The 21,267-nt window shown below is 33.0% G+C and overlaps 1 protein-coding gene across 3 annotated transcripts in view; it reads left to right on the forward strand.

The window, feature by feature from the left end:
- Naa60 (N-alpha-acetyltransferase 60) overlaps positions 1-21,267 on the forward strand; it is a 43,709-nt gene that overhangs the window by 15,101 nt on the left and 7,341 nt on the right. For 2 of the 3 annotated variants that reach the window (XM_085816691.1, XM_085816692.1), the window contains exons 2-4: positions 3,764-3,915; positions 18,688-18,817; positions 19,434-19,530. In XM_085816691.1, the coding sequence (XP_085672817.1) occupies positions 3,806-3,915; positions 18,688-18,817; positions 19,434-19,530 (337 nt within the window). In that variant the 5' untranslated portion in view covers positions 3,764-3,805. Of the gene's footprint in view, positions 1-579; positions 685-3,763; positions 3,916-18,687; positions 18,818-19,433; positions 19,531-21,267 lie in introns of all 3 variants that reach the window. The other variant, XM_085816690.1, reaches the window with a different exon arrangement.

The following is a 21,267-nucleotide window of genomic DNA, read 5'->3' on the forward strand; positions in this document are numbered from 1 at the left end:
ATTATGTCAAAAAGAATTTCCAATTCGGGAGCTGCCCAATTCTGTTCTACAAAGCGAAAGCATGTTTCGATGTCCATCAAACAAAAAGTAGAATTGCTGCAAAAAATGGATAAAGGCATATCCTTTGTTTCTCTGACCATTCCGAAATCTGTTTATTAATTTCACGCTGCTCTGCAGGGAGGGGGGGATGTCGCGGCACTATGAACTGGAAGTTGATCTGTCAGCACTATCCTTATCTTCAGGGCAGATGTTTTTATTTTATTCGGCTTATAATTTCTTACTAAATGTAGTATTTCATCTCAATGTACTCCATCTTTGATATGATTTAAATCAAATTCCTCGTCGGTATAAATATCACAAATACACATCAAATAGTTTTCTGGTTGCAATTTTCTAATTTCGACTATGCGTAATATATTCTTTACGCATGCGCACGTTAAAAGAAATGTTTAATAAAGTAAACAAATAAATATTAAGCTTTTTTTTTATAAATTTTGATACCCTTTAGATCATAATTGCTCTTTATTTCATAAATTATGGTTTCATATTTTTAATAATTTCTGCATGACATCTTACCAGATTTTAACTGATGATCTGTAATCCGGAATCGCTGAAGTCCTGACGAGCCCAAATTAAAGACTTTTGACTGTATATTTTCATTCAGAATGTCATCCTAAGGTTTCAGTAAGTTTGCTTTTTTTTTTTTTTTTTTTTTTTTTTTTTTTTTCAATTTTTGTTTTCAATTTATTTCCAGTTTGTAGCTGATAAAGCTCAGATTTTATTTTATTATTGAAAGAATGTTTGTGAAAAGTTTTCCATTTTCTTGGCATTAAAAGTTTAGTTTAGAATAATCAGGAACCACCCAATTTGTTAATGTTGTGTAAATGACAATTTGGTCTAAAGTATATTTGTTTTACTCTTTGTATTTATTTGCTTTTGAATTTCAAATTTGCATGTAATGATTTTAGACCAATTTCATTTTTTTTAATGGTCTTTTTACATAATGTAAAGTTTTGCGGGGGGGTTAGTAGTTTAATTTAGCACAATGTTATGTTTTATTCGTTTTACCAAGTGTTTCGAAGGCATGTAAGGAAAATTCTGGTATGTTTTATGTTGTGTAAATGACAGTTTGGTCTAAAGTATATTTGTTTTGCTCTTTATACTTATTTGCTTTTGAATTTCAAATTTGCATATAATAGACCAATTTGATTTTTTTGAATGTCTTTTTACATAATGTAAAGTTTTTTTTTTTTTTTTTTTTTTTGATTAGTTGATTTTGCATAGTGTTATGTTATATGTATTTATTTTATCAGGTGTTTTGAAGGCGTGTAAGGAAATCCTGGTACGTTTTATGTTGTTTAAATGACAATTTGGTCTAAAGTATATTTGTTTTGCTCTTTATTTGTTTGCTTTTGAATTTCAGATTTGCATATAATGTTTTGAGACTATTTTTTTTAATGTTCTTTTTACACATTTTTACATAATGTATAGCTTTTTTTTTTTTTTTTTTTTTTATTTTTTATTGAGTAGTTAATTTAGCACAATGTTATGTTTTATTCATTTTACCAAGTGTTTCAAAAGTGTGTAAAGGAAATCCTGGTACATTTGAGATTCGAGTTTTTGGTTTTATGTGAATTTTAGTGTCTTAAATGAAAATTTGGTACTTACGTATTATCGCAACCAGGTGGCGCGATTTGTAAGTTTGAGTAAAAAAGTATGAATAGAAAGAAAATGTACATTTATTAATTACAGATAATTTTTAATACAGTTTTTTATATTATTTTGTTTTAAAATATAAAATAGCAATTAAACCCTTCCGGTTTCGAATTTGAATAAGTTGCAGAATTATTTTTTCGGCAGAAATGTGCCGAACTTTCGTCTTGCCGAAATAAACTTTCGTCTATTTCCACAATAAGTCATTCGCCGCCTATTTGCTTTCATTCTTTTTCATCCATTTCAAGGGCACATATCTCCTGCATGTAATTATTCCAATCTATAACAGTTTTGTCAGCAATCTCTCTTCTGCACCATCTCTTCTGCACAAAATTTAATTGAGGTTAACTCTTTACACCAACAATAAATGATGTGCACCGCTGTCACAAATGAAATTCGGCTACCTTCAAACCGATTTCCGGTTCTCACACCCAAATGTTGATTGCACTCTTCAACATTACATTTCCAGAAGATTTGCTTTTCATTTTATGAGAATTTTTACAAGTATGTTCATTCGGTATAATTCCATATCCCTGCAACAATTCAACAGCATCTTTTTCACTCGCAGGCAGATCCCAAATACCCATAGTTAAAGTATTTCAGGGCATTCAATCTAACCAGTAAGAAAAATAATTTCTGTACGAAAAACTACGTATAACACGTAGGGTTGCCGTAAGTAGGGTCGCCAAATTTGGCGATTTATGCGAATTTTGGCCTGGTTGCGTTAATACGTAAGTACCGAAAATTTAATAGATTCTTTTTTCTGTTTTTGATCTCAAATGGACCAGGAGAACGAAACATGTTTTTGAAACATATTAATCGACTTTTTTGAAGCTTTAATTCATTTTCCCGTAATGAATTCTGAATTGGAGTTTTAGTAAAAGGAGATTTATTTTTATTATTTTTTTTCCCCCATTTTTATTTTTAGTGTTTGTACTACTATGAATTCTTATTTTAATTTTGATTGTTTGATATTCTGTTAAAACTCTTATACACAATTCCTATTATTAATATTGTTGAGGAATAACCTTGCTTTGACTCCAATTTACTTTAAACTTTTAAGATTCTTTAAGTCTCTATATATTTATATATTATAGTAGTTAAAAATAAAAAGAGCTGATTTTTGAAAAATGATTTGCTAAATATATTTTAGCATCTTTTTTCAATTATTTTATTTGCTCTGAATCAAACATATTTTTCTGATAGTTGTACTGAAATTAAGAGATACATCTTTTAGTTGGCAGCCTAAGAATTGAAGAAATTGGTATTTTGCTCTTAATTAAGAGAATTTGATGCAAATGTTTTTGAGCCCAAGACAGAGATTCAGTGTAGCTTAGATTAGTTATTTTATTTTAATTTGTTATTTAGCTGTTTGTCATTTGATTTGTCTCTCTGCTTTTGCTGTACTTTACCATTGTTTTAGATATTTTGTTTCATCCTTCCTGCTTCGTTCCATTATATGAACATTAGGACATTCTTGATTGTTTCATAATATTCCATGATTCTAAAAACAATTGATAATTTTCACTTCATCCTTTTGTTAATTCCACAGACCCATTGAAAATCAGAATAATTCTAATAGAATAAGACTGAGTGCATGGGTAGCAAGAAAGTTTAAGAGCATGGTTGTAACAAGGAAGCAGACTTTTATTGGCAGTCTGTTGCCATATCTTAATGACAAATGAAGTTCCAAGTGGCAGTTGAATTACATGAAGTATCAGTAGAATGTTAAATAATTCGTCTAAAATATTAATTGAAAAGTTTCATGAAGATTATTTTTGTAAGAATTTTATATAAATACTTGCTTTTATATGTTCATTATTTTTGTAAGAATTTTATCTGAATACTTGCTTTATATGTTCATTTATAGGAGCCAAGTAAAATAAATTTTGTCTTTTTGAAAATTATTCAGGAATTTTTTCCATTTACCGTGTTTGATCCTTATATAAATTATAATTTTTATTTTTATTATATATATTATTTTTTTCCATTTCACATTTTTTTAATGCTTTCAAAATAAGTTTGTATTATAATGCTATAATTTTTCCAGAGTGTTAAGTGCCAAAGCTGTTTCCTCAGGATGGGATAGCTGATGAGCAAGCAAGTTCCTTTGTGCAATGATAGTAATGTTCAACTAAGATTTCTTTGTCCAGATGATGTTCCAGAAGTGAAAAAACTATGCACAGAATGGTTTCCCATCGAGTGAGATTATGCTTTATGTTTTGATCATTTCTGTTCTGATTATGCCTTTTATTAATATTTTAAAAATAATCTTAAAAGAAAGTTAATCTTCAAATTCTCCTATAAATTAAATTTTATGATTGCAGTTCATTTTCAGATATTATCATCATATATTCAAGTAAATTTATATTATTACTATGTTAAGGAAACAGCATTTATACCTCAAGGGCTCATTTTTAATTTTTGAGAGATTTACAAGTTAAATTTTTAACTGAATTTTTAAAAACTTCATGTTTCAAAAAACTCATCGATTTCTGTGCAGTGCATACATATTCATTTGAATTTTGAAAGTGTACTCTTAATTTCATCAATCGGTATATTTTGTATTTGACATTGCTTTGAATCTAATGTATTATTGTGAAAATATGACTTGTTGTTTGACTGGCTATTAAATATTTCCATAATATATGCTGAAAACAAGTATGCTGCTTGCCCGTGATTAATTTTATATTTTTAGCATCATTTAAGACAGAGCGGTAATGATAAAACAACCACTACATTTTTTATGCTAATGATGAATTACCCCTGATAAAATGACACTTTTAGTATGTAGGTTCGTTAATTTAAATCTTGACATGTTAAAATTATAGTTTCTTATTAATAATTTACTTCATTATTTGTTTTGAGTAATATGTTCTACAGTGTTGTTCAAAATTTGCTTTATATCTGTGTGAATAAGAACCAGTTTTTTAGAAATATACGAAATAAAATTGTATGAATATATTTTGTGTGATAGATAGCACTGTTACAATAAAATACAAGCTAGAAGATTGAATATAGATGCATATGATACAAAACAATATGATAAAACAAATAAAGCTCAAATAACGTTTGACAAGTTTGAGGAAAAAATAACTTGCAAATATGTAGATTTTTGACATCCATTGGTTTCTAAGCAAATGATGTTCCTAACCAGTTTATTTCTTCAGTGACTTCAGGTTCAAAAAAAATTTGTGAAACTAAATTTGTTTAATGTGAATGAACAATATCATTTATATAAACACAGATTTATAGTCATCTTCATGAAAGTCTTGTGCAGGGCTGTAAATATATATCTTGTTATCTTTGAGCAGTCACAATGCCTCTGTTGAACACATGTAGGCAAATATAATTATTGATCACTCTTCCTCTTTGTACCACTTATCAAACCTGTACTGCTGAAACAGTTGTTTTTTCTGATATGGGTAAGAATAGTTTGTCTTGTTTCTTTCCAGATGTGTCTAAAAATTCAGATTTTAAGCCAAACTTGAACTGGTGATTATAAAGAATGCAAGCCCAATATTGTAAATTGTAACTGTGATGTTCTGTGCACTATTCATGTGTCTTCTTCAAGTGAAATTAGTGAAACAGAAACCTTAGATTTTTTGGTAAAAAGGGCTAATAAATAATGTTTCCATGATACAAAATTTCGAGTGGCAGCTCTAAATTCTGCTGCATAACGGTCAATGATGAACAGTTACAAGTAGAAACAAATCTTAAGAAGCAGTAGTGTTTCATCTTCTAGACTCAACTTCCTAGCAACAATTATTTCAAGAAGGGAGAAACTGTTTCTCTGGAAGCATTCTGTTATTTTGTAATTGTCATTGTCTAACCTCTTTCTAAAAAGCTGATAGCTCTCCACATCAAAGATTCTTCCAAAAAATAAATGACCGTGAAAAGAAAATAGATTTGACTCAATAAACATTTACTTCAGATCTGATTTGCAAAAGTTTGCTGGTAAACATACTTTCTGCAAAGTATTTGTAACATAATAGAATTACATCATGCCATTATTTGCATTTCAGAAACTGATAGATCAAATTATGATCTATCAGTTTGATAGATAATTAATCAGTTTTTTATTCTAACTGATAGATCATAATTATCTATCAAACTGATTTGATCTATCAGTTTGATAGATAATTATGATCTATCAGTTTGATAGATAATTAACCTTGTTAATGATAACTAGGTGTGTCTTCTGTTTATTCTATGAAGAAAAAAATCAGATTGATTTGGTATTTAATGAAGTATTATCTTTAAATATGTGGAAATGATTTTAGATATCACTTTAACTGAGAAAAATTACATGTAAATAAATGACTTGAATAATTATTTTTATTTCATTTGTACTTTATCAATGAATTATTTTTAGAATTTCTTATCATTGCTCAATTCTACCCATGTAGGTAGAAAATATGCCTGCTAATGCTAATAATATCTGCAATTCAATTAGTTATTTAAGTTTTATCCAATCTAAAAATTTTATTGCTTGAGCTAAAATCATCCTTTTTTTGCAGTTCTTATTTGATGTTTACTAGTATAATATTTCTTAGTAATTCTTATTTTCTTGAAGTATTAGGAATTATTTTTGTAAGAATTTTATCTGAATACTTGCTTTATATGTTCATTTATAGGAGCCAAGTAAAATAAATTTTGTCTTTTTGAAAATTATTCAGGAATTTTTTCCACTTACAGTGTTTGATCCTTGTATAAATTATAATTTTTATTTTTATTATATATATTGTCAGGAAGATTATGTGGTGAGCAAAAAGGTATACTTTTAATTTATGATAAATGTGAAAATCATAAAATAAAATTCTGTTACATCACAAGCTATATAATTTAAAAACTATCTTAAAATTCATCTGTTAAGACTGAGCATAAAACTAATTATAGTATGTCATAGGAGCTAATAAAAACTTGAAAGTGAAATTAGCATTTTTATACATGTCAGCTTTGCAATTAATGCCTGCAGAATGATAAGTCTTGTTGTGTTTTTCTTTCTTATCTTCTGACACCAGTTGTTACTATAGGGTTCGTAGCGGTGCTTATGAGTGCTTATAAGTCCTTATATTTGAAAATAAAATATAAAGGCCCTTATAGGTGCTTTCTTTTTCTTTAAAGCCCTTATTTTTTGTTTTTAGTGCTTATTTTTTGCTTTTAGTGCTTTTTTTTTTAATGAACGCGCTATTTTTCCCCGTACCAAAGCCGAAACTAAATAAACAACTCTTCTTCCTAATATGGAATGTCAAATGGTGAATCATACTCCCGGAAACAGCTTTTCCCCCTTTTTCTGCATTAACATAACCTTTGGTGTGCACAAAGAGTACAGACAGGTGCCCGTCGTTCTATTGGTCAAAGAATTGGGAAAGCAGTAGAAAATTCTGGTACATTCAGAATTATTTTCCTCCCACCCAAATATTACATACGTTTGAATTTCTATCAAGATCTTAAAAATTTGCATTCTCGTTCTGCTTGGCAAGTTCATATTTGTGTTTATTATGATCGTTATGCTTATATTATATGTATGAATGTTTATAATAACATAGTTGCAGTAACTGCTGAAGTATAGTAAACTTCCAAAAATGTTTGTGTTTTAACACAGATTAGCTTTCTAAGGAATAATATGAATAAAAGTTCTGCGGTCTACCAACCCAAGCGAAGAATGATTCTATTCCGGAAATTTAACGCCGTCTGTTGAAAATTAGAATGAAAAACACCCCAGTTATTTAGTTCTTTATTCTCCCAATACCGGCAGCTGTTGATTCCAATTGCGTAATATCACGTTATTCACGGCTCACGTATTGCGCAATAACGTTTGCAATATTTTGCAGAGATAATTAATTTTGATGTTCAGTCTGAGATTTGTTTATGAACACTAAGAGTTTTGCTGTGCTTGCTAAGAAGAATATTTTTCAGTTCCATTGGTTTATTTTTGTATGATGCACATATCGAAATGTCAAAAGCATTTATTTAGCAGAAAAATCTAAAGAGCGGCTTCAGTCTACCCTTCCCCCTCCGCTCCTCTTTTTCAAGTTACGCTCGGCTGTTCGAATATTCGCCAGTTTCCAAGTATGCGGGTTAGTTAAGCTTTTACTGTTAAAGGATGACTGCATGAAGCAAATTTCTGTCTTCTGATTTCAGAAATGTTCCTTTTTTTACTTAAATTACTTTGCTTGTAATATCCATTAAGGGAAAACTGATACTCATGTCCAAAATTATCTTTACATACCCAAAAATGATGATATTCAATGAAATATCGAATCAATGTGATCCGTATTTGCAGGGAATGTGTGAAAACCAAGCCTAATTAGTATTATCCAATCAAAAGTAATCAAATGGTTTGTGATATGCAAATCTAGGCGTTACGTCATCCAAGGGTGAATCTTTTGAAGCGCTTTGAGCAAACTGAATATTTGAGTGAATTTCTGCAACATAGCGTTTGATTTCAGTGTGTAGGGACTCAAAGCAGTTTGTTATGGCTTCGAAGTATCATTTGGAAGAATCTGTAAAGTGGCAAATTATCGGCCGTTTAGAAGCAGGGCAGTCAGTCATGGAAACAGCCACATGTCTGAATATTTCAAGACAGACAGTCTCTAAGCTATGGAAACAGTTTCAAAATGATGGAAGTGTTGTAAGGAGGCCTGAACAAGGTCGGAAACGAATGACAACTGCTTCTGAAGATCGGTATCTGGCATTAACTGCCCGTCGTAACAGAAAGGCTACTGCTCGCCAGTTAAGTTCAAAGCTTGCAGCCGCCACTGGAACTGTTGCATCACGGCAAACAATATACAGAAGGCTTAATGAAAAAGGCCAGGCCTTTATGCCAGAAAGCCAAGGGTATGTGTTTTACTGTCTTCACAGAAAAAGAGAGATCGCTTTAATTGGTGTAAAGAACATCAAAACTGGACTGAACATCAATGGTCCCATGTTCTCTTTACTGATGAGTCGCGGTTTAGTTTAACTGGTGATTCTAAACATGTTTACATCTGGAGGGAGTCAGGAACACGAAATGATCTCTCGAACATTGTGGAACGTGACCGTTTCGGTAGTGGAGGTGTGATGGTATGGGGTGGAATAATGATCAATGGACGTACGCCCCTACACGTGTTCAGCAGCGGATCTGTGACAGGCCAGATATATCGAGATGAGGTCTTAGATCCTTATGTAAGACTTTTCAGGGGTGCACATGGACCTGACTTTTTATTTAGGGATGATAATGCCCGTCCACATCGAGCAAACCTCGTTGATGAATTCCTTGAAAGTGAAGACATTAAGCGAATACCTTGGCCACCAAACTCTCCTGACCTTAACCCGATAGAGAACTTATGGGACTACCTTGGAAAAGCAATTGCGCGTATACATCCTCCTCCTAGAGATGTAAATGCTCTAAAGACGGCATTGCTGGAAGAGTGGAGATTAGTTCCCCAAACTGTGGTTAACAACGTTATTTCCAGCCTTAAAACACGTTGTGATATGTGTGTACAAGTCAGGGGAGATCATATTCCATATTAAATTCGTAAGGCTTAATTCTTTTTCTGAATCATTCCTTTTTTTCTTAACTCTCTTTGTCACACTTTCTTACCATTTTTATTGTTTCATGCTACAATTTTATATCATATGAGGTGATCTTCAATTTTTTCTTTTGCATTTATGTGTCATCATGTTATGTATGATTCCACGAAAATTCATTAAATTATAAGTTATAGTCTCTGAGAAATCTGTGAATTTATGCATGTAAACATAATTTTGGACATGAGTACAATGAAAATTTAGAAAATGTTCAAAATTTAGATTTAAATATCAATATGAGTGGAAAAATAAATTGTATTTATTATTAGGTTCCAAGCGAATACAATAAATATGCCTTATTATTATTTATTTTCTCTATTTTGAACTGAAATTTCATCATTAAATCTTGTAATATAGTTTAGTTCTGAATAGTTTTTTTTTTTTTTTTTTCGCTCATTGTAAACTAGTTCTGTAAATTGAACTGTTATTTAAAATTTAAAAAAAAAAAGTTATTATTTTGCATGGTTGAGGTAATGCTTATTCGCTCTTAATAAATACTGCATTTCTCATATTTTAAATTACAAGTCTAATTTTTAAGGTTATGCAGTTGTGTATGATGTAATTAGACATGTGCTTATTTTTTTTTCTTAAAATGTGCTTGAAAAGTGCTTATAGGTGCTTATTTTTTTAACTAAAATGTGGCTATGAACTCTGTGTTACATTATTTTCTTCCTTCATATTCGTACGGGGTTGTAGATTTGGAGTGAATGACGATGACACTGGATGAAGTATCGAAACACACTTTATTTATCAATATTAATCAGGACAGCCCCAAAACACTTTTACAGTCGTCGAAGATCTACTATAAACATGCTGGAACAATCAGCGACACAGCCTTCACACTGTCAGGCAATAATGGTAGAGACAGCTTCCTGCAAAGCACCCGACTCTGCTTGGTCGTTCTCAGAACTCCATGTACTCTCGAGACTCTCCACGCTACAACTTGTGATGCTCTCGATGACACACGAGCACAGCTCCCGACTCTTCGGTTCAGTCGTTCCCGGAACTCAACACGCTCTCTCGACGATGTACTAACCGTGATACACTACAAGACTCTTTCGATGCACTCGGCACTCGCTGTCCGGCTGTTAACTAGATGAGACACCAACTCGATACTAACTAACTCGCACTCGAAGCACACACACTAACTGACTGTGGACCAGCAGGACTTATATGGCTTTCGGCTTGTGTTTGGGAACATTCTGGGCTAAACTAGTAAGAATTCGTTCCAGAAGGTTCTCCAGCCGTCCATGGTATATCGCCAAATGTAGCAACCCTGCCCTCCCTTGCCATTTTTATGCCAACCGTAAAACTGCTTTGCGGGGAAGCCATCTACCGCGCCTTTACATTTCATAACAGTATTTGGTTTTATCCTAGTATCTGGTGCACATGGGATTTGGCTACTTTTGGCGACTTTATGATGAGCAGTAAAAGCGGGACATATACGATGAGTAGTAAATGGGTCATTAAAAGAATATATATAGTATGGCTGTTGTTGATGGATGCCATTTTTGATTGCATGTTGTATGTTAACAAAATCTGACTCGGTAATATTAACATTTATATTTAATTCTAGGATGATATATATTTTAACATATATTCACTTATACACAATCACATTGCATGTAGTTACAAGATGAGCATTTTTCAGTTCGCAAGTCTGCATGAGTAAAAATCAAGAAAGTCATATTACAGCTACGATAACATCACAGAGGGAAAGAAAGGTGAGTGCGTGCTTCACCGACGGCAGCCAGGAACTGAGTAACCAGTTCAAATTTTCCTCCAAAGAGGAAGAGGGAGAAAGCTGGTAGCGCCCTCTCTCGGGGCAGCGGACAAATAATAATAATAAAGAGTTCTCCACAGTATTTCCCCCCTGAGTACCAAAGGTACAATGAAAAAAATCAGTTCACAAATATCTGGTGTTGAAGCGCACACGTATTCCCGATCGTGTGACGACTGGTGGAGCACTGGGAGGAAGCGTAAGGTCGGTCGAAGGAGGAGTATTCGGAGTAGCAGTTGGATCCGGGGAGTCAGGAGGATCGCTGGTCACAGGGACCTGAGTGTTTGAAGCTTTGAAGAAAGCAGGCTTCAGACGATCTATGCTCAGAACGGTTTCCTTTTTGCGCACGAGAATGGTGAAATGCTTATTGTTACGTGCACAGACCTTGACGGGTCCATCATATGGAGGAGTGGTGGTTTGACCACGTCGTTTCGCACAAACACGTGAGTGCAAGTGCTCAGTGCGTGGTGCACGAAAGGGGCAGATTTGTTGTGGCATGAAGTAGGAGTCGGAGACAGCTTCTTCATCGCCTCTCGGAAAGTCTGGACAAAGGATGCTGGATTGACTGGAGCAGAGGATGGCTGAAAGAACTCAGATGGTAATCGAAGGGGTGTGCCGTAGATAAGTTCAGCGGATGTACCTGCGAGGTCTTGCTTGAAAGAAGAACGCAAACCAAGAAGCACAAGAGGAAGTGAAGTAGTCCAACGGGTGTCATTACGGCACTTCAGGGCTGCTTTCAGGTTGCAATGTAAGCGTTCCACTAAGCCGTTGCCGGAAGGATGGTATGGTGAGGTGCGACTTCGGTGTATTCCAAGCATAGATGTCAGAGAAGCGAAAAGGTGTGACTGGAATTGTCGACCTTGATCAGTACTCACAAATGATGGTACACCAAATCGTGCAATCCAACCGGTGATGAATTGTCGAGCCACAGAGTCAGCAGAGATGTCCTGAAAAAGCTTCAGGCCAATGAATAAATCTGTCAATACAGGTGAGTAGATATCGATAACCGTCAGATGGTGGCAGAGGACCGACGATGTCTATATGGACATGGTCGAATCCTTCGGATGGCATCGCAATTTTTTCCAAAGGGCTATGTGTGTGCGGGGTAACTTTTGAACATTGGCACATGATGCAGGAACGAGTCCAGTTGGCAATGTCCTTTAGCATGGATGGCCAAACGAATCTTTCTTGTATGAGCTTTTTGGAAGCCCGGATAGCTGGGTGCGATAGGTTGTGAAAACAGTCAAAAACTTTTTTCCTGAACTCAAGTGGTATATAAGGTCGCAGTCTGTTGTTGGAGGTATCGCACAATAGTTGGAGGTCCCGAGTAAGTTGTAATGACTGGAATTTCTGCGAATAGTTTGGGTCTTCACTCAGACGTTTTAGCTCCTCATCAGTGGCTTGCGAGTGAGCAATAAGTGTGAAATCCAGTGGTGCATTGGCTTCGATGCCCTGAATACGTGAGAGAGTATCCGCGACGACATTGCTGGAACCTGATATATGCTGAATATCAGTGCTGAATTGATCAATATCAATCAATATTGAATATCAGCCTGATATAATTTAAATGCCAAATTTGTCTCGGGGAAGCAGAATTTGATTTTGATGTGAATGCATAAGTTAGAGGTCGGTGATCAGTAAATATAATGAAGTGTTGACTTTCGAGATTATGCCTGAAATACTTAATAGCTGCGTAAATAGCTAATAATTCTCTGTCATACGTGCTGTATTTTTGTTCTGTAGGGAACAGCTTATGTGAGAAAAATCCTAGCGGCTGGTAGTCATTAGAATGTCGAACGTTTAAGACAGCTTCGATGGAAATGTCAGAAGCGTCGACCATAACACTCAGCTTTTGGTTAGGAGAGAGTTGCAGCATTACTAAGGTCGTGTTTATATTTTTCAAATGCCTGATTAAGTTCGTCGTTCCAAGGAACAGGACGTTTATCATTTTTACGTGAGTCTTTTAAGAGTTCATTCAGTGAAGCTTGGGTCTCGGCTGCCTTTGGTAAGGAGCGGCGATAAAAGTTTATCATGGCTAAAAAACGTTTGAGCTCGACAATAGTGGTAGGTTTTGGGAAGTCAGCAATTGCTTTTGTTTTCTCAGGCAGGGGTTTTACACCTGAGGCAGTAATGAGGCAACCTAAAATGAAACAGATGGTTTTCGGAGTACACATTTGTTAGGGTTTAATGTCAAATGTTTATTCAAACGATCAAACACTTGACGAAGATGACGGATGTGCTCTTCTTCGCTAGTCGATGCAATAAGGATGTCGTCAAAATAAGGGATGCAAAAATCCAATCCAAATAAAACTTCATGTATAAAACGTTGGAAAGTTTGGCCTGAATTTCGTAAACCAAACGGCATAGCCAAAAATTCAAAAAGACCAAAATGGGTTGTGACGGCAGTTTTCGGAATGTCTGCAGGGTTAACAGGAATTTGATGATAGGCACGTGCTAAATCAAGTGTTGAGAATATGTTCTTTCCTGAAAACATTTGAGTGCAATCCTGAATATAGGGTATGGGATAGCGATCCGGAATTGTAACGGCATTTAAGCGACGATAATCCCCGCACGGTCTCCAGTCGCCATTAGCCTTACGAACCATGTGCAGGGGGCTTGCCCAAGGACTTTTTGAAGGCTGAATGATGCCTTTTGATAGGAGAAAATCAAACTTTTGACGTGCAGCTTGAAGTAATTCTGGAGATAATCTTCTAGGTCTGGAGAAAATAAGAGGTCCTTTAGTTTCAATGTGATGGAAAATCATTGACATTGGTGGCCTCTCAAAAGTTTGCAAAGGATTTGTCAAGCTAGGGTAATCGACAAGAATTTTGTCAAATTTTGAGTTACCCATCAAAATATGAATGCTAGTACTGAGCGGGTTCACATTAGGAAGTCTACCGCAAGAATATAGTTTTGTTTGTCCATCAATTAAACGGTTGTTTTTAACGTCTATGAGTAAGTTGAACTTTGTGAGAAAGTCAACACCTATGATGGGTTGATTTACGTCTGCCAGGATAAAAGCCAAGTAAATGAGCGACGTAAGTTTAAATTGATGGTCAAAAGTTTGGTGCCATACGTTTCAATTTTAGTGCTGTTAGTGGCAAAGAGTTCCAATGCAGCTGGTATTTTGGCATGCTGACTGTAACTCTTAAGAATGACAGATAAATCGGCTCCGGTGTCAATTAAAAAAAAATCAGCTTTGAGGATGAGTCGGCCAAAAGAATTCGATTGATGTGGTGGTCGCAACATTGGCCGGCAAGCAATCGCCGATCTAGTTTTCCGACTGCCGGAAATTGCACGGAGAAACACATTTTCGTGCCTTGGAACCAAAATTAGTATGGTAGAAACAGATGTTGTTGCACGGTTCTTTATACTGTCGAAAATGTCCACTAGATCTATGACGCCTGCTGCTACGTTGGGAATAGTCTCTTCGTTCACAGGAATGCTCACGGCTGTTTTTGAGGGCTAGCGAAAGTTCATTTACCTGCTTTGTCAGCTCTACAACTTGCTGTTCGATGGGAGAGGTAGATGCCGTAGCAGCACTATTTATGTGCGGGAGAGTTGTGAGATCTGTAATTTTATCAGCTACAACTGCTAGTTATGGAAGATCATCACTTAAGGCAGCAAGAATACTTTGTGTATTTTGCGGGAGACGAGATATCCATAGGGATTTCAACAAAGGTTCTCTAACGGTCTCTCCAGCAAGGTTTTGCATACGGCAAAGTAATTGTGATGGGTGTTGATCGCCAAGTTCTAGCCCTTGAAGAAGTGTATGTATCTTTGACTTCTCACTTTCAGAATGCAATTCAATTAAGCGTGTTTTTAGTGTATCATATTTGCCAGTCACAGGTGGGTGTAAAATGATATCACAAACGCTATTGAGAATATCAGATTCGATTGCAGATATCACATGATTGAATTTCGGGGAGTCAACAGTGATTCTGGCGATATCAGACTGGGCCTCTAGTTGTGCAAACCACAAAGTAGGGTTGACCTTCCTAAATGGGGGAGGTTTGACGGAAACACGTGAAATATTAAGATCGTCTGCAATGGGTTGTGGTGGAGCCATGATTCACAAAAACAAATATATATTGCCAATGTGACACAAATAAATACACAATAATCAGTCACTAATAAGTTCACATACGACACTAGTGCAAAATAAATAAAGTTAATGTAAACATTAACGTGAGAGAAACACTTTTGCAGGTAAGCTATCCGAATATAAGCATAAGTAATACTAAGAATTTGCGTGGCTTACCTCCGAATAATGCGAGAAATATTTGCTCAGTCAGCAGCAGATTCGGCACAACACAATTCACTTGTAGAAAAAATATTCCGAAAAAAACTTATTTTATGATATGTAGCCACGTTGTACGATTTATATGGAGATCACTTCAAAGCTCTTTGACGATTTGCATGAGACACATGATAATTCACAAGCACATTGTTAAGCAGGCCCAACTGTTTTTCACACTATATTGCTGATGACACGAAAATAATGATGGAGTACGGTAGTAGTTTGCATGAACAGAAATAATTTTCACTTCATAGCACATTATAATCACAGAACTTGAGGATGCAAGCAGGTTACAGGAGGCACGTGTTCACTAACTTGACGAGTCACCATTTATGGCTGTTGTTGATGGATGCCACTTTTGATTGCACATTGAATGTTAACAAAATCTGACTCGGTAATATTAACATTTATATTTAATTATAGGATGATATATATTTTAACATATATTCACTTATACACAATCACATTGCATGTAGTTACAAGATGAGCATTTTTCAGTTCGCAAGTCTGCATGAGTAAAAATCAAGAAAGTCATATTACAGCTACGATAACATCACGGAGGGAAAGAGAGGTGAGTGCGTGCTTTACCGATGGCAGCCAGGAACCGAGTAACCAGTTCGAATTTTCCTCCAGAGAGGAAGAGGGAGAAAGCTGGTAGCGCCCTCTCTCGGGGCAGCGGACAAATAATAATAATAAAGAGTTCTCCACAATAGTTATATATAGTATATATTATGTATATACACACATAGTATATAGTGTATAGTATATAGACGTTCTTTGGATCATTTTTGGTGTTGGCGATAATTTTCAAAATCGCGCCAAGGCTGCACCGTATACTAGGATTTTACACAATATTTTATTCATAATACAAGAGATTGCGAAAGGATAGCATATAACAGCTTTTGAAACTTTCAGTTGGTAAAGCAAAGTTGTTTAAGTATATTATATATATCTTATCAGAAAATATTAGATAGGATTAGTATAACTGCCAACTCTTTTGCTTTATCAATATATCTCCCAGCTTTTCATTTTTAGCCTTTACGAATGAAAAGTGTTTTTCAGCAATAAAATTAAAATTTGCACATTTTAAGTTTCATTATTGAATTAATGAAGCGTAAATTGTGCAAAATTTATTCCTCAATTCCTAGTGGTCTTCAGCATAATTTTTCTTATTCAGTTTTATTTAATCTGAATTGTCTTAATCTATCTAGTCATTTATAGAACTTTATATGAAGATTCAGCCAAATGTTTAACTAGTAAATATTTTTTTAATTGTGTTTTAATCAATATGTAGATTGAATAGATCTGTTTTGGAAGAGGAAACATGAAAAACAGGCAATGTTTTCAGTGGGTTTTGAACTCCTGAAAACATTGCCTGTTTTTCATATTTCCTCTTCCAATTGCTAACCAGATGTGCTTCTAATTACACTGCAAAGGCATGGGAGCTTTGGCACGTTTTTGTTTGTATCATTGTAGAGTGAATTTTTTGATTATTTAGAGCACATAAAGAATGACTCTAATTGGAAATAGAGAATTTGAGCTTGGACGTAGTGCTGACATAAAGTGTAGCTAATAAATCAATAAAATCCAAAACAATTAATGAGATGCTATTATCTTTTTATATGAACTTATTTGTATTTCCTATTAAATACAACATCCTTTTCTATTAAAATGAAAAAAAAAATCATTTATGACGAATTTTGTATATAATTTTGTTAGGAGCTCAGTTTAGGCTCCTAGAAAGTATTTCAACTAGGCTTCACAACAGCCTAAAAGAACTACAAGTTCTTTTAGGCTGTTGTGAAGAAAGAAATTATGATTTAACTAATGTTATATCTTCGCCTACTTTAAAGAAGGGGGAAGAAAACTAAATATTAAACTCTGTAAATTTTGCATATAAAATCAGTTTACTTTTTAACATTACACATTAGTTTTGAAAAGTTAGTTTAATCAGCATTTAATTGGTGCATTTTATGAATTTGTATTCAATAAATCAATGACAAAGTTACAATATGAAAATAAGAATAATTACTAACACATGTAGGAGCCTGACAATTATGTTTCTCTCTAGTTAGCCACATAATGCAAAATTCTGCAATTCCAAACTATCTGGTCATCACTTAATCTCATTTATATCCAATAATTATCATTTTTTTATATTTATAATTAACTGTTCAAAGTTTCACCCAAAAAAATGTTTTCTGTATTTAAAAATGTTTTGACCAGTAATCCTTATTTTTCAGATATTTATGTAGACTAGTAGTGACATTATCAAAAATTAGATACATTCATCTATTTCTTTTGCTGTACGCATAAGCTAAAAGTTTTAATGTGATTAATTTTACTGATGCCTTTAATAGATATTTTATTGGGTGTTTAAAAAAGGTGGTCATAGACTTTATATGCTTAAGTAGTATTCTTTGATTCATATCTGTAAAAAATTCCAGTGAATGAAAAATTTGCTAGCCTAAGAGTTTTCAGAATTTACAGAGATATTTGTAAGTAAATTTACTAAAGCATGTCTTCACAAATTTTGCACTTAAAAGTGTGGAATTTTTTAATTTTAAATAAATTTAAAATAACAAAAATTTTACAGATTTAAATTTTTGCTGTATGGAAACGGAATAAAAAATTGAATTTCATTTTTGTGTAACTCTTCCACCAACAGTAAGGAAACTGTTATTGTAAAATTCTGTACTTATTAACCCATGTATTTTATATATTTTACATATATATGTTAGCGTGTTACATATGTTAACTGCTGTATAAAAGTAAGTACTAATTAGACATCAGATATTTTCATCATTGCTTATATATAAGTAGTAATGTAATTAAAATCAACTTTCGTACTTAAAAAATATCTTATAAATCTTATTGCTTTCAAATGGACAAGAAATTTGTATAAAAACTATAGTCGCATATTTCTTCCCTCGCATACTTTTCCCCTAGTTTTTTTCTGCATATATTTTAGAAAGTTATGGTTATGTAAAACATAGGTTTAAATAGGAAAGTATTTTGTGTAAGCAAAAAGATTATTATTGAAATTAGTAAGTCCTTTGAAATGCAAAATATATTAATATTAGTGTGTTCTTATGTGTGCTTTTTAATGTGCTATGTTTATCAAAGCCGTCTCTTCAGAAAAAGTACACCCTGCATAATTATCTACCCCTGGTTTTCAAGCAATAACTTTAGTAGGGAAAGGGGGGATATGCAAGTAAATATGATACATTATTTTTAATTTCTGTGTGGTGAGTATATTTTTATTACTGCAATTATCCTACTGTATTCAAATTACTTAATGTCTCTTTCTTTATTTAAGGTATCCTGACAGCTGGTACAAGGACATTACCTCCAGCAACAAGTTTTTTTCCCTTGCTGCTGTGTACAGAGTGCAAATTATTGGACTAGTTGTTGCAGAAATTAAATCCCAATCAAAATGTAACAAAGAGGTATATGTTGTTATGAAATAATATGCTAAATAAGATGATTGAACATCGTAAGTTACATAATAACTGATCACAGAGGTTTCCAAAATGCATATTGCAGTGCCATGACAGATGTAGGAGTGTTACAAAGTATTCCATTAAATATTTTCATTAAAGGGATGCTTTGCCCATATGGTTTTAGAACCAGATGTTTATCGATTCACTTAAAACAAAATGTGCTTATTAGATACAAAGACATGTTGATACAGTATTAGAGGGGGAGAAATTTTATTCAATTTTTTTAAATATTATTTATCCTTAATTAAATAATTATATAATAACATCAATAATTTAATAAATATACCTCATTCATAAAATTTGTACTATGATTCTTGTTTGAGATGTTTCAAAAATAAATTTTCTTTGATTCTAAATCAAGTTTGTGACAGTATGTTTTTTATTATAACTAATATTTTAAGGGAAAATAATTCTTTGGGAAGTGTCTGTATTTTCCAATTTAAAAATTTTCTGTGTGTGTTATTAATTATAATTTGTTTATTTTCTTAACCTGACCAAGTTTAATTATATTCTTGCAATGAATAATTAATATTAAGATTTTATGTCTGCCTTCTTTTTGCAGGACCAAGGTCTGCTTTCTTCACATTTTGCCAAAAATACTAAAGTAGCTTATATTCTTACTCTGGGTGTTGTTGAAGAATTCAGAAGAAATGGCATAGGTATGGTTTGGATTTGGATATAACAATTGTAATTACTAACATAAAATCATGAGGAAGTGAAAATATGATATGATCAAATTTTTTATAAATTCATGAAAGATAGTAACATGTTTTCTCAGTTTTGTTGCCATCACATTTTTGGAAATAAAATGATACAAAGTTTTTCCACTTTGACATCATTATCAGATTTTGTTTTTTCTTTCCACAAGGAGCACAGTTATCAGAATGTTATCACTGTGGAGGGTACAATATTCATTAGAAATATTTAATTAACTGAAATAATATCTTTAAAAGATATTTTCAGCAGTCATATCGGTCCTGTTTTGGCCATTTGCCATTATTAGTATTTAGTAATGTATGTTTTATAATACATCTGCTGTTGGAAAATCTAAACAAAACTGATTCTGAAGTTCTGGAATTAAATTAGATTAAATATTTCCAATTTATGATATTGATCAAGCACTATGGCAAAATATAAATTTACTTTCTCTATAAAACCTTACTTTACGGAACCGATTGCAGTGATCCATTAGTTAAGTCTCTAACCCAGAAGCAGTGATTGCAGAGTGATACAGGTTTGTGTGTCTTGACTAAAAAACGTTAATTTCAAAGAGACAAAAAATTATGTCTGTCTTCCGCAAGCATTGGCTGCTTAAAGATATAAAACCATTTTTGAAAATTAGCATTTGTAGTTTCATAATGTCACTGAATTAGGATAGTGTATGTCAACTGAATATTTCATAATATATGCCTATAAATTAATTTCCTTTATGTTGCTGTTATAGTAATTAATAATTTAGACAGAAGAGGATTATACACTTTATTTATATGACAAACATAAATTTTGAATAAAGTTATAATTTTAAATCCCCCCAACCTAAAACAAAATGGGTTTAATCATGAAGCAGTTGGTTTTAAAACTAGCATTTGTACTTTCATAATGTCACTGAATTAAGGTTAATGCATGTCAACTGAATATTTGATAATATATGTCAATAATTTAATTTCCTTTCTGTTGCTGTTATAATAATTAATAATTTAGACAGAAGAAACAGACATACACTTTATTTATGTGACAAACATAAATTTTAAATAAAGATTTAATTTTTTTTTAATTTAATGTTTTTATTAATTAAAAATGAGTTTAATCACGAAGCAGTTGGTTTAGATGTATTTAAAAAAAGTGAGGAAAAGCCTTAATTGTTGAAGGTTCACGCGGTTCATTTGTTTACTAACTAAATGCAAGTTTTTGGCGACAAGCAGATAAATAAAACAGAATGAAATTGTCTTGCCTTGTTAATGGCTAATCCACCTTGCTGTATGTAAGAAACACAGTTATTATTATTATCACAAAAAAAAAACATATTTATTAGGTATTAGAAGAAGGGAAAATATATCTAGCAATGGTACAAGCGTTATCAGCTCTACATGGTAGTTTGTTTTTGGGGGATTGTGTTCAAGGGTGAGGGAAAATAATGGAGGTGCATCTTAATCACTTTCATTTTCAGTGGCAGTTGGTCCAGATTAATCTTATTTGACTTTGTAATAAATCTGAGCTATCATATCAAGTTGGTTAAATTACAAGAAATGAATGGCATAGAATCTATTTTAGTATCAGTAACATGTAAAAGTTGTGACTTTACCAAAAATAATAATAATAATAAAACTTTTCCAGGATTACAAATATTTTTTGAATATGTATATTATTATGAAATTAAAATATTTTCAAAACGTTTA

The sequence above is a fragment of the Stegodyphus dumicola genome, chromosome 5 (genome assembly GCF_044657685.1).
Source record: "Stegodyphus dumicola isolate Sdum_Otavi_A_Nest chromosome 5, ASM4465768v1".
NCBI classification, from domain to species: domain Eukaryota; kingdom Metazoa; phylum Arthropoda; class Arachnida; order Araneae; family Eresidae; genus Stegodyphus; species Stegodyphus dumicola.